The sequence below is a fragment of the Argiope bruennichi genome, chromosome 4, assembly GCF_947563725.1.
Source record: "Argiope bruennichi chromosome 4, qqArgBrue1.1, whole genome shotgun sequence".
NCBI lineage: Eukaryota > Metazoa > Arthropoda > Arachnida > Araneae > Araneidae > Argiope > Argiope bruennichi.
In genome coordinates this window covers 38568690-38583098 of record NC_079154.1, presented here as the reverse complement: position 1 = coordinate 38583098, position 14409 = coordinate 38568690, and the positions used below count along the sequence as shown (strand labels likewise).

The 14409-nt window shown below is 28.4% G+C and overlaps 1 protein-coding gene across 1 annotated transcript; it reads left to right on the top strand.

Moving 5' to 3' along the window:
• The first annotated feature begins 1153 nt into the window (after positions 1–1153).
• On the top strand, positions 1154–12285 carry LOC129966223 (cuticle protein 14-like). The gene is made up of 4 exons (XM_056080637.1): positions 1154–1183; positions 5339–5518; positions 6389–6683; positions 12197–12285. The coding sequence occupies exons 1-4, from the start codon at positions 1169–1171 to the stop codon at positions 12283–12285; spliced, it is 579 nt and encodes a 192-aa protein (XP_055936612.1). The 5' UTR covers positions 1154–1168.
• The last annotated feature ends 2124 nt before the right edge of the window (positions 12286–14409 follow it).

Below are 14409 nucleotides of genomic sequence, written 5' to 3'. Positions count from 1 at the left end.
TGTCGAAAACGCTCTTTCGGCATCTACGCTAGTTGGTAGTTGCTTGCTACGCTTACGTTGTCATTATCTTCATTGTCAATATCACTCTCATTCTTACTCTCTTCAAAGTTGGAATCCGAAGTTTCTACATACACAGTATTTGGATTCTTCCGTTCTTTACTTTTTTGGTATAATACATCTATTATTCCTAATTGAATTCCATGAGCATAGCGCAATTGCTGATTTGCACCAATCAACGTTCCAACTTTTTTCATAACTGTTACTCCATCAGTCGCTATGGATACAATATCTTCTTTCAGGGATAATCCATGTTTCGTTAATTTAGATTTAAGCAATTAATTAAGCCATTAATTAGCTAATTAATTAGGGAGATTAGTTAGGGAGACATAAAAACAAAAACGTATACTATTTTGCTATGTTGGCGATCCTTGAACAATTTTAAAAATTTCTAGTAAATACCGAAAAACCGGTATTTAAACTTGTGAATACCGGTATTACAAAATTATATAAATGGCTCAAAATAGCAGTATTCGGTATCCCGGTATACCGGTATTGAAATCCCTACTTACAATTGAATAAATGTATAAATTTTGAGGAGTAATCTTTTACAGTATTCATTGCTTTCTGCCTTAAAAGAAAAAAAAGACAATTACAAATTAGTTTTATTTTTATTTTCTAGCTTTAAGAAACAACGGATTAGTTTCAAATAATTGTAAACATGAAAGTAAATACTTTCTATTCCATTTTATCAATTCTGATAATTCTGAAGATAGTTTCTTAAATATTAACATAAGCCGTTTTTCTTACTGTCAGTACTTGACTGATGACAGTTGTGTGCTCAATGGGATGTCAGAAAGATCAAAAAGAATAGGAAACAATTCTTTAACAAGTTGTAAAAAGATGCTGATATTTGTTAGTCGTTTTATGCACACAAGGTTTATTTAAAAGGCAGTTTTTTATGTCTTTAACAAAGAAATTGATGACTGTTTCATTTTCAGGGAAATAAAACTGCGCTTTTAAAGAAAGTGATTTGCAAATGATGTCAAAAGCAACGAAATGGGAAGTATATAATGACTTGGTCCACGCTTAGAAGTTTTTGTCGATTTCCTACAGTTCCTCTGGCATCTTCTTTATGAAAACCAAGCAACTTCACTCTTTATTTCCAAATATGTACTTACCAAAGGTAAAGGCTATTTTATATTAATAATGTTTATTAGATATTCTAGCTATTTAGCCGACGTTGTTGGAGAGGAAAATATTTTCTTACCTTTTATTAAGAAACCCAGATGATTAGTACATTCTAATAACTGATTTTTCAATTTTAGTGTTATAAAATAGGATACATTTCGCAAATTTTTAAAAATATTTGATGCGTATAGGTTTAATAAGCCGATGATTAATTAATTAATTTAAAAAAAATTTAGTTAAAAGAAACTTAAATTGTAGAAATATTTAGCCTTTTGCATTTTTGCTCAAATTATATTAGCTTTAAAATAAATTTGGTTTCAGTAAACATAAATGAAATTATGTTTATTACATTCGTATGAAATATATTAACAATATTTATTTAACATCATGATATATCTATTACATCATGTTTCTATTATTTTTTCCCAGTATTATAATTTTAAGCGGATATTTATTTCAAAATTTATGATATCTTATCTTATCTTTTGAAGTTGCGGGATATTCAATATTTGTTTTAAAGTTTAATTTTCAATACTTTAAAATGAAATTCTCATTGTAATAACTGAATCTCTTTTCAAATATTCTATTACTTTTGCAGTGATTTCATACAGAGTTCTCTATTCGGAGTACTGATTTATAATTATGAAAAAGTTTATTGCATCAAAATAAATATTCAGTTTACTATTAGGAAACAATTACTTTAAGAAAAAATATATTAATGTTATTTGATAATCAAAATAGAATTCTTTCAATATGCACTAAATCTTATACCATAGATATTATATATTTAATATACTCCCATTTTTTTTACAGACCCAAAATCGACATCTCGAAAATGTTTCATTTCCTTCAAAGAAAAAAAACTACTTAATAGTTGCGAAATATTCACTAAAATGTTCCTTACACTTTATAATTCACGATTAATATTTGAAATACTAGTAATATATCAATTATCACAAGAAATCAAATGTTGCTATATGCGAGAAAATAAAAATATAATCCATGACCGCATCCAATATATTGACCACTGACCACGCACACGCAATTAAACGCGTTTTTTTAGCAAAAAAAATAATAAAAAACGCTATTTTTTTATGAACTATATCTCGATTTTTATGTAAAATAAGAATGCCACTTAATAGAAAATAATTAGAAATTTTTTTGGAAGGTAATTTTTTTCTTAAGTAATTTGAATCGTCGATAAATCTTTTGAATCATCGATTTTAAAATTTCTGAAATCTGAATAGAAACAATAATGTTGGTATACATATTTGTTACAAATTTAAAATTTATTGTTGTTTATATAATAATTTTATTTTTGTTACATAAATTAAATGTAATCTGATATTAATTTAATAATAACTTCAATTGTTGTATGTTTAAAAAATAAATGCTATAAATACACAATATGCTCTAAAGATAGACATTTATTTTCATGAGAAACAATGTTTTGATGATCTCTTTAAGGAAATCTTCGTTAGGTTTATAAAAGCGTAAATTATTTGAATACTTTAACAATTAAAACAATTTAGGCATATCACCAATTCACGAACATTTTAAAAGTAGCCTTCTCATTCAGAAATGCCAAATCATAGGAAGTGGACTTAAGCTTTGCGGGGGAGGGGGTAATTTCGAAATGAGAATTAGGTTTATTTTGATACGTGATAATTAAAGCATCACCAGTTCAGCATTTCAAGACGTTCACGAAATTCATGGGAATCTAGGAATTTATACAAGGCTGAACATCTTAGTTAATGGTAATTTTACTTTGAAAACAGGGTTTTAAAAGCTATTGCAAACACAAAAATGATGGTATGGTTGTATGCAGTCCATCATGCATCACAAATGAGAAATGGTAGGATTTTCATTTGCATTCTAGTGACTCTAGTGAAAGATTTCCTATCGTAATTATAAGCGTATAACGGTAATTAACAGAGTCTGAATGCGAACTGCAAGTTGGAACTGTATTTATGATGCATTCTTTTTTTCAAAAATTGTGACGAAAATCAGCATTCCTCTATTCACAATATGAAAACATGTGGAGAATTTATAATTTTAGGCATTAATTCTTATCATGGCCTTTGTAGCGATCTACCATGTTTAAATGACCGCGATTGGTGATGTGCACGCAGCATAGTCGAAGTTAATAGATAAATAATGTTGTGAAAAATAATAAAACATTCAATGAGAAGCGTAAGACAGATGTGTTCATGAGGACAGTTCAGCAAAATTTGGTTTTTATGGAATGTAAAATAAAGATTCGAGTCTTTTTATGTACAATTATCGGTTATAACGTCTCTGCTGGATTTGTTAGGTTAGATCCTAGATGACAAGAAAAACATTGCTTGAATCACAATTCTAGGCATGATGGTCACAAAAAGGGGCAGTAATTTTAAGATTTTATAATTTTCTTCTCGGTTTCTTCATTATTGGGAAAGTAGCGTTACCAGTATTTACCATTCAAAACTATCGATGGCACTTCGATGGAATATGGTTTTCTTCATGAAATAGATTTAATTTTTAAAATACACCTATTTTTAAATTTTATAATAGGAATTACTTAGTTTCATAGAAATTACAATTCTAACAAAATTAATCGATCATATTCATCCAATATCCTAGATATATTAATTTATAATTTTGCACACAAATTTGTTTCTACCATTTCCTACGAAATAATAAGATATTTTTAATTTTTTTATCTTTTCTTATTTGATATATCGGATCTTCATAAATATTTTCATTTTTAATAAATTAAATATAATTGTTTATTTTGCTTATCAGTTCATTAATTTCAATTTTTGGTAATATTTCTTTCAAACTAAAATTATTTTTCTTAATTTGCTTAGATTATATTTAGTTTAAAAATATATATCAAAAATATGTGCATTTAAATTAGAAAGTGCTGGCGCCCTGGCATAGGCGAAGCGCGTCTTCCCCGTGATCTGGGCGTCATGGATTCGAGTCCTGGTTCGGGCATGGTTGTTCTTCATCTGTTCTATCTGTGAGAGTGTGAATGTGCCCCCCCCTGTAAAAAAAGGTTGTGTAAGCAAATGTGATGCGTGAGTAGCTAAGTCGTACTCTTGGCCCTAGTTGGCGCTACTAAAAAAAACAAGAGACGCCCTCCCCCACACCAGCTTAAAATCGCTGTCTTCGTAACAGCGGGCTTGTTCATGTCAAGTGCCATAAGAAACAACAACAAATTAGCAAGTTTTTAATTTCCTAGAATATATTTAAACACATTCAGAATTATTATCACTGTAATAAGAAGTTTATATAGCCATCTCTGAAGATTTTCTTATGAATTGATCGTTCTAGACAGCCATGTCTCTAAATGAGGACTCTCTGTCTGAAGAAGGAAACAAGTTTCAAAAATTTTACTGTCAAATCAATGTTCAGACTATCGACTAATCCCATTCCTTATGTTTTTTTTTAATTTTATATCAAAAATTTTAATAACCCATACAGGAAAGGGTTAAGAGCTGAGGGTGGAGTATGGCGAAGACACGAGGCCATGGATTCAAGCTGTCAGCCAGATAATGGAAAGATATGACTGGCGCTAACTATAATGTGGACTGTTTCCCCAATGACTAACTACTTGGAGATTATTTGTCCATATTCTTAAATTTCTTCTATCTAAACAATTCTATCTTGTCCATATTCTTAAATTTCTTCTATCTAAACAACGATACAATTTTTCAGTCTAACAATACACCATGTCACTGGGCCAGACTAGTTCGCAGTTGATTTCAAGAGCATGCTGGATAATATCAAAAAATGACGTTGTCATTTAGATAGGCAAGAGATATAAATCTCGACGAAAATGTACAGGACATGATCCAAAGACTAATTTATGCACAAAATTCTTCACTGGCAAATCTCTTGCTGTTTCGGGCTTCTATAGAGATAGTGTAGATAAATATTTCCTCAAGAAATTTCCGGTGACTTGTTCAGACAGTGTCACATCGAGCTGTATTTCACTGAATAGAAAGAAAATAGAACTCTGAATAGAACACGGTAATAGAAGATATTCTATAAAATATAGTACTTCAATGTAAACGACTGTTGATGAATGAACATGGATATATATATTAACTATGCAATCACGAATCAATTTTTATGCATACCTTATTAATAAAATATTTTGTAGGTTGTTATGGTTATGGTGGTATTTTATGGTTATATCTCAATAATACTATCGGCAGCAGTGCCTGCATTGTCTTCCCAGAATTATGGAAGTAACAACTTTGACTCAAGGAGATCTAATCTACTAGCCACACCGAGAAACTTACCAAGGACCTCACCTTCATCAAGTGGTTATACCCATGATGTAAGCATTTCATTTTCAAAATATTTATAATCAAAAATTTTAATATTCCATTATTCATAATACGATGCTATTCTAATAGAAAAGAGCAAATGAATTTTTTTAATAAGTTTACAATAAAGTTGAATTATTGCCACAAAATATTTTCACAAAAGTTTCGAATCATATGATAGGAATGTTGTATACATGAACTGATAGACACCATATTTTTAAAAAAGGAATTCCGAGATTTTTCGTATATTACTTGATTAGTAAAAATATGAATTTAACTGCATATATTTTTAATAGGTAGCTGTGAATTGATAATGAAATCTTAGAATAGGAACCGGAGGGTGGCAAGTTTGGAATTTAATTTCTTCAAATATCAGCCGTAACAAGGCCTAATGCATATTAAACCCTTCAAATTCAAAGCATTTAGACATCTCAGTTGTATTTTGATTATCTATCACCTAATCTTAAAATAACCTTTTTATAATTTCAAAATTGCTTGTTAATCAAAAACTAACTTACCAAATTAATGTGATCATATAAGGGCTCAATATTGAAGGGTTTCGATAAAAACAACAAAAAGAAGTTTATAAATAAGTTGAATTAACCCAAAACTCGTAAAAATTAAGTCTGGTTCCTGAGTTATTAAAGACTGATCATTTCAAAATTAATTGCTGAAAGTATCATACGTTGCAATATTATTGACAATGTAGCCCTAAATTTCTTGATCATCACACACAAATTCTGTCTTTTTTAAATTTCTTTATTTCTAGTAAGTTTCATAAATTATTAAACTTTACCAATATGTACACTGAATCTAGAATAATTTATAAACTTATTGAATATATATATATATATATATATTTAATTGCCATTTCATTGCAGGTAGTCCCAAAACCTTACAAATTCAATTACTTTATAGTCGACGATCAAGGAAATACACATCATCGAGATGAAGAATCAAACGGAAATGGAACAGTCAAAGGATACTACGGGTACACGGATATTTCAGGGTTGTTCAGAATAGTTGAATATACCGCAGATAGAAATGGATTTCGAGTTAGTATCAAAACCAACGAACCGACTTTAGTTGGAAGGAAAAGTCCTGCTGACGTACGATTGAATGATTATCCATCCTCCTCAGATATGCGAAATGAAAATGAACCTTGGAAATATTCAGGTAAGTAGTAGGTTTGTTTTATATAAATGAAGTCAAAAAAATATGTTCGAGAAATTATAATAGAAGAATGATTAGTAGTATTTAATTCAGGAAAACTGAGTCTTAGTGAATTTTCAGTTTTTCAATATACATTGAGTGTTTTTTACAGATTTCAGATAGCTGAAAAAGAATATATTAGTAAACATTTTTCACTTGTCAATAAATTTAAGAAATTACTTTTACGATATCATACATCTGTCATTTCTTAGAATTTTAATTCTTTGATATACATTGTTTTTAAAATCGAAATATCTTTTGTATAAAATATTATAATGTACAAAATCTCTTTTTAAGGTCTATGCATTAAAATGAAATAGAAATTTAAAAACAATGGTAGAAATAGTGATAGTGCTTTCGTTAAAGTCTTAACATTGTCCAGTAAAGGAGTATCTACCACAAATTTTCTTATATCAAAATCATCTGTATCTATAATCCTAAAGAATTAATAAAAAAATTGAAGTAGTAGGTAGTAAGTAAAATTACGTCAAAATGAAAATGATATTGTCGAGAAGAAAACACTTTTAATTTTATGATGGTGTAAATTTTTTGTGGAGGTTTCGGTGAAAGAATTTCAAAATATTGTTTACTTTATAATACCCTGAAGTGCATAACATTGATTTTTGTTTCTCTGGCTCAGAAAGACTTTATAGTTTTTGATTTGGTTTCAGTAATTGACTTTTGCTTTTAGACATTATTAGACCAATACTTTGAAATAAATAACAACCTAGCAAAAAAAATGCCGTGTTAAAGTAAATAAGAAGTTTAAAAAAAGTAGTGATAATTCAAGTTAAAAATTAATTTTAATATGGCTAAATTTTTTTCAAGTTAAGAGTTGAAAGAAATATTATGCAAAAATTAATTTATATAATTGAAAATGGAAAAATTTTGACTTTAATATGGTATTGAAATATTTCTTGTAATAGTATTTGTTCCGAAATTACTACAGATAAATTGTAACATTTCGGTTAATTTTTAATTGATTGAATGTTTAATTAACTTTTGCCCTATGAAAAGTAGACGTAATTTTTCTCTTGTCTTAATGAATAAATGTGAAAGATTTGCTTGAAACCTACTCAATGGTTTAGAAGGAGATATGGAATATACACATATGCATGCATGCGTAACTGAATTTTGTTAAATGAATGATTAAAGAAAGACGCAGATTTCGATATCTGCGCAGTTGATTTTCATCACTAAGTTACTCAAAAATTAAAGAAGACATTTTCATTAGCTCCCTGATTAGGTACGTTTTGAAGGATACTGATTTTAAGAAAAAGCTTTAAGCAATTTAGAGAAAACAACTTGGATTGATTTTAGAAATATTGCCTGAGCCAAATGTCCTTCGTTCAAGAAGTGTGGAAGATTCATAATGGGTAGGGATTGCAATACCGGTATACCGGGATACCGAATACCGGTATTTTGAGCCATTTGTACAATTTTGTAATACCGGTATTTACAAGTTTAAATATCTTTTTTTCGGTATTTACTAGAAATTTTTAAAATTGTCTCCACTATGTTCAGGTATCGCGAACATAGCAAAATAGTATACGTTTTTGTTTTTATGTCTCCCTAAGGGCGAATATAATTAGCTAATTAATAGCTTAATTAATTGCTTAAATCTAAATTAGCGAAACATGGATTATCCCTGAAAGAAAATATTGTATCCATAACGACTGATGGAGCAACAGTTATGAAAAAAGTTGGAAAGTTGATTGGTGCAAATCAGCAGCATTCAAGTAGGAGTAATAAATGTATTATACCAAAAAAATAAAGAACAGGAGAATCCAAATACTGTGGATATAGAAACTTCGGATTCCAACTTTGAAGAGAGTAAGAGTGATAGGGATATTGACAATGAAGATAATGACAATGTAATTGTTGAAGAAGATATTGCTTATGAGGATGAAATATTAACCTATCAAGAATTGCTTCCTATAATTTATAAAGTTCGAAAAATTAAGATATTTAAACGTTCCCCTATAAAAAGGATATATTACTAAAATATATACTAACTGAAAATAAAACAGAATATATGTTAATATTAGATTCTAAAACACGTTGGAACAGTTTACTCCTAATGATGGAACGATTTTTGAAAACTGAGAAATCCAGTCCAAAAAGCAATAATTGACTTAAACTTGTAAATTAATTTTTCAGATAGTGAATTCGACTTAATATCCAGAACTATATCAGCTCTACTTCCAATAAAACTGACTATTGAGACATTATGCCGGAGAGATTCTAATTTATTAACAGCTAATGCAACAATAAATTTCATGTTGCAGTCACTGAAAGAACAGCACACATCACTATCTCAAGAATTATATATTACATTGAAAAATCGCACAGAAGAAAGGCACACCGAAATAAAAAATGTCTTATGGTATTTATATAATTATAAGGATTTTAAAAATGAAAATGAAAAAGAAAAAAAGAAAATAATCAATTCAAATCTGATTAAGTTTATAGTAAATTTCCTTAAAATTTTTTACCCACAAACCTATCCACATTCATAAGAATTCGGTTCTATTATCGAAGATTATGATATCACTACTGTCGATAGTGAAAAGGAATCGTCTCTTGAACTAAGAATAAGCGATATATAAAAAAATTTCAACGAACCAAAATACAATACAGAAATTTAGCTATCTCCAAAACCATCCGACGAGAAATCGATTTATTTGAAGATGAGGGATTTAGAGGTAAATACTTGGAAAAAGTATATCGCGCATTGCTAACAGTACCACCAACTAGCATAGATGCCGAAAGAGCGTTTTCGACAGCTGGTCATTTTTACGCAAAATTACTTTTGAGGCTTAATGACAGTACAATTGATGCATTATGTTTTTTAAGATCACATTTCAAAAATTTGTAATAGTATCACAGACTGAATAGTGATGTTTACACTTTTTTTGTGATTTAAATAAATAAGATGTTTCTTTACTTTTTTGTGATTATATACTGTTATATTTTATAAAATGCAAATTATTTTTTGTGATATTTACACTCTCTAACAAAAATGGCAAATAAAACAAAGAAACACCTGTGTTTTCTTTCTTTTCCTAAAATTTCTAATACCGGTATTAAGATTTTAAAAATACCGAATACCGGTATTGACATTTTGGTCCGGTATTGCAATCCCTAATTGTATATCAATTAACAGATGATGTTTCAATGGACAAATTGCATTGCATCAAACATAGGAGAAGAAACGTAGTAGTAGTGTATTAAAATATTCAATATTGCACGGTAGACTATTTTTCGACTTTTTTTTTTTTACTTCTTAAACAATAAAAATAAGACAATAGTTTCAACATCTTTAGTATTTTAAAACTAATTATACTTTACAAAAATAATTTTTTAGCATATTTTTTACGATGTGCAATAATCTTTTATACATTAGCATTTGCTACTTTTTAAGTTAATAAAACATTCTTTAGCCTTCGGTTTAAAAATCATAGAGACGAAGAAAGTTGTAAAAAACCTGTGTGCAGTAAGCCCTGAAATTTTTTTTAAAAAATCCATTTCTTTTACATTATTTCTGTAAGAACATTTCATGAAAATAAACAAATGGATAAATTCCCAGCCGAATTGAGAACTATCATTTCCAAGACTTTCGCAAAAAAATTACTAAAGTATTATAAAGATTTTTTAAAATCATAACTGGTATCCTTTGAGAATATATTAAAGAGTTTCGAATTTTTTTGTTAAAGAAAGAGATTTTCTATAATGTTGCATTCTAAATTGTTTTTCAGTCTGCATTATTTTAGTATCCACGAAAAATTGTTAATTCATTTTTTATTCAAAATTTTTGAAACTTTGCTTTAGATTCTATTTTAATTTAAAACCATAATTTTTAAATCGTTAAGATGCTTTAAGACCGCTTAATAAGATTTTAATGTATTATTACTTTTCTTATAATAAATGAATACTTATTTCTACCAAATATTGATTGTTTTTATCTGCAGGCCAGGGAATATTCTTTTGACAAGTATTCGTTTAGTTTTGTTTTAAATATTGTTTCGTAGAAATTTTAATTGATTTTCTAAACTAATTTTCTTGTCATTCGTGCAATTATTCGTTGGAATGCAATTGAAAATGGATCAAGGATGATGCAAAAATACAATAATATCATAAAAAAATGACGGATTTGTATTTAAAAAAGTATTGTTAAGCAAAATTCCCAGTCTAAATTGCCAAAATCAACAATTCCAGTGCAGTGGTGTATGGCAAAATTGTCCAACTGGCTCAGTAACAATGAGGACGTTTATTCAACAAGAAAAAGAGAAAATATAGTCAACAAAACACAACTCGAAACCGTACAAATGAAGAGAAGTAAATGGCAGGATATAAGCAGCAAATAGATAATAAACAGCCAACCATTTTTTTTCCATTTTGGTTACTCCTGCTACATGACTCATCCATTAACTCAATACAGATTGACTACATAGAGCACTACTCAATGCTGCCTCAATACTTGACAAATTCCAGTTCTGTCTCCCGGCATTTTATAATTTTCTTAAGAAAGCAAAGAAGATTCTAGAAAGATCAATATAACTTGAGTTCTAATGGACCTATCGTCAAAATTCCTGTTGATTCTGGAATCTTTTGTTTTGTTCGCCAAATATCCAAATGGTTGTCAACTTTGTCGCCAAGATCGAAGTTTAATGACCCAGCATCCGTTCATTAATCGTCAGAGCTATCTATGAGAGCTATCCGTCAGAGCTATCTTGCCAAGAGACCCACTGAACTGGGAAGCAATATTACAAATTTGTAACAGAACTATATAACTAAATAACATCAACATTTAATTCATTATTTTTGTGTTTCATTTAATAGAGTATTAAATATTAATTAAAATTTCTATAAAAATAACATAGAAATGATTTTCATCTTCTTATTATTTTTACAATTATTTATCAGGAAAACAGGTTTTTTTTAGTCAGCCTTTTTGAAAATTGCTTAACCGTTTATTTTTCAAGAATTATTTATAAAATCATACTCATAAAATTAAAGGAAAATTTTAATATAGATTGAATAACAACAAAATGTTATTTTTTAATTTTAGCTAAAGAATTATATGCGATGATGTAAATTATAAAATAACACATCACTTATCCTTTGAATAAATTTTCTTTTAATGGAAAGTTCAAATCAAAATAAAGGAGCATAACTATGAATGCAAATTATTCTTTCGTACATTAAAATTTTCTCTAATTAATTAAAAAAAATAGATGGAGAATTTTATTGATTTATAAAATTATATGCCTTAAATTAGAAAATCAATCTCCTTGCCTTTAATCTTGTAATATTGAAGTTTCGAAAATAAATAAATAAAAATGCGTGCATATCCCTTTGCTTTTCCGCAGGCTATCTTATTATGAAAGTTCTAGTTTTCGCCATAGCAATTTGTTCTAAAGCAATTCAATAGTGAAAAGTTTATTTTCAGTGAAGTGTTTATAATTTATTGATAGGTTCTTGTTATGTTGTTTTTCCTTATGGCATTTGTCATAGACAACCCGTTGACAAAGTCCTCGATTTCAAGCGTCTCTTGTTTCAGTAGCGCCATCTAGGGTCAAGAGTACGACTTAGCTATTCATACGTCAGAACCTTTTATTCCGGAAGCGGACTTCATTCATACATTTCATTCACAGATCCTAATTTAGTCCTGAATCAGAGAACGATCACCTCTGATCCAGTATCCCCAATGATGTTGTCTCGACTTAGAGATCACATTATTGACCGAGACAAATTTATATGTCCACCAACCACCCTATACACGGAGAGTCTTCGGCCGGCCGGATTCGAACTCATTACTCACGGGATGCGAGTCCAATGCCCGATCAACCAGCTCTTGTTATGCAATAAGAGATCATTAAATTCCCATCACAAAACTACCACATTAGGGAAGAAAGTATTATTTAATTAATCATAACTACATTTATAAAAACTCATCGTAGTTATCTATATAACAATTTTAAATTTTCTTGTTGTTTTGCATAATGAAATCATTTAAAATTTCTTTTATTGTTGGTATTATGCTTAGAGATCAGTATTTAATATGTTTAATTGATAATGTTTGATGCTTTAGAGTTAGATATCAGTTTCATTTCTTTGGTATATCTGACCCATATTAGTTACAAAACATTCTATAGAATATTGTCTAAATTAAATGATTAGCATGTTTATTCACCCATTTTTTTTATCGAGTTCTCATTTTTTTTTATCGATTTCCTTTTGCCATTTTATTCCATATATTTTTTTTTATAAGGGTTTCCGGATTAATAATTTTTGAAAATTTTTCCTTACACGCTATACAATTCTTTTTACTGCAACAGATCTATTTTATAGTGCATATGAAGAATTTCAATATTATAACTGATTAAGATAAATAACAGCTGTCCATATTTTTTATCGTATTTTTGTTACTTATTTATTTATTTTTTTATTCCAAATTTATTATTAAACGCAGACTCGTCACGAAACATAACGCTTTTTTTATATAAAGAATTACTTTTCGTTAAATTTATGTTTTTCTAAAAGACAAGAGGTCAATAATAAAATCATAAAAAAAAGAACGGAGTCCCAGAATTGGATTTTCTAAGAAAACTTCAAAGAATTCAATTCACAGAATTTATTTCGACAGTTTTCATTGTGCGTATTGACAATCCGATTTTGTCAAGGAAGACAACAAAAAGTTTCGAATCATTCACAGCTGCTGTTTCAACAAATTTCGAATATCAGGGGAATATCAAGAGGTTCCGTTTATTTTGTTTAAGAACGCTGTACTGCAAGAAAGCAGCAATGAAAAATATGAATTTTTAATTAACTCTTAATCAATAATTTGATTATTAATTATAATCTTTATGTAAATATTTTAATTTTAATTTGATAATTTGAAGATTGTATGAATAAGCTCATTAGATTAAATATATACTTATCTATTGATAACTGTTGTTTGTTTCCATTTTTTTTTTGTCATATATTAGAAAGGTTTAATCTGTATAAGATCTTAATGCTGTCTGGAACCATAATGCGTCGCTTTTCCATATAGATAATCAGGCGTTCTTCTCACTAAATCATCATTAAAGATTTTCCGTTATTTTCGGGTACGTGTTCGTGAAAATTCAAAAGAACTGTTATTACGTTACCTTTGTAAAGGAGTTTTAATGGCACAGAAATTTGCTGACGTAATCGATTTTAGAATAGTTCTGAAGTATTCTAATGTCTTCTTAACTATGTTATCTATTTGGGGAAAAAAAACCTCAAATTTCAAAATTTTAAAAATTAGAATTAAAATGTGAATTATTTTAGAAAGAAAAATTTACATTGAAAGTGAAATAATCAAATTTCATGAAAAAAGATTTACTGTACAAACTTTTATTAGTGTATTAAAAGTATATATTTTTATTTTCAGTGTTTTATATTTTAGTCTACTTAATTGTAATAATATTAAAACTATTAAATTCTTCTTTTTTTTCTTAATTTACAATTAGACTGTGTTAGTCATTTGCAGTGGGAGTTGAATTAAATAAATCGCTTTAACTGATAATTAAATTCTGGAGGTATTAAAATAGATGTTGTGACACAGAAACTATTCGCAATTAAAAAAAAAAATCAAATTAAAGTAACATGGGACAATTTTACTTGAGATTCTTATCTCTCAACTCATTTTGAGTCCTTACAT

Coding starts and splice junctions, on each gene's coding strand:
- LOC129966223 (XM_056080637.1), top strand. Junction 5,519..6,388: donor CAAGTGGTTATACCCATGAT/GTAAGCATTTCA, acceptor ATTTCATTGCAG/GTAGTCCCAAAACCTTACAA. Junction 6,684..12,196: donor TGAACCTTGGAAATATTCAG/GTAAGTAGTAGG, acceptor ATTTATTGATAG/GTTCTTGTTATGTTGTTTTT.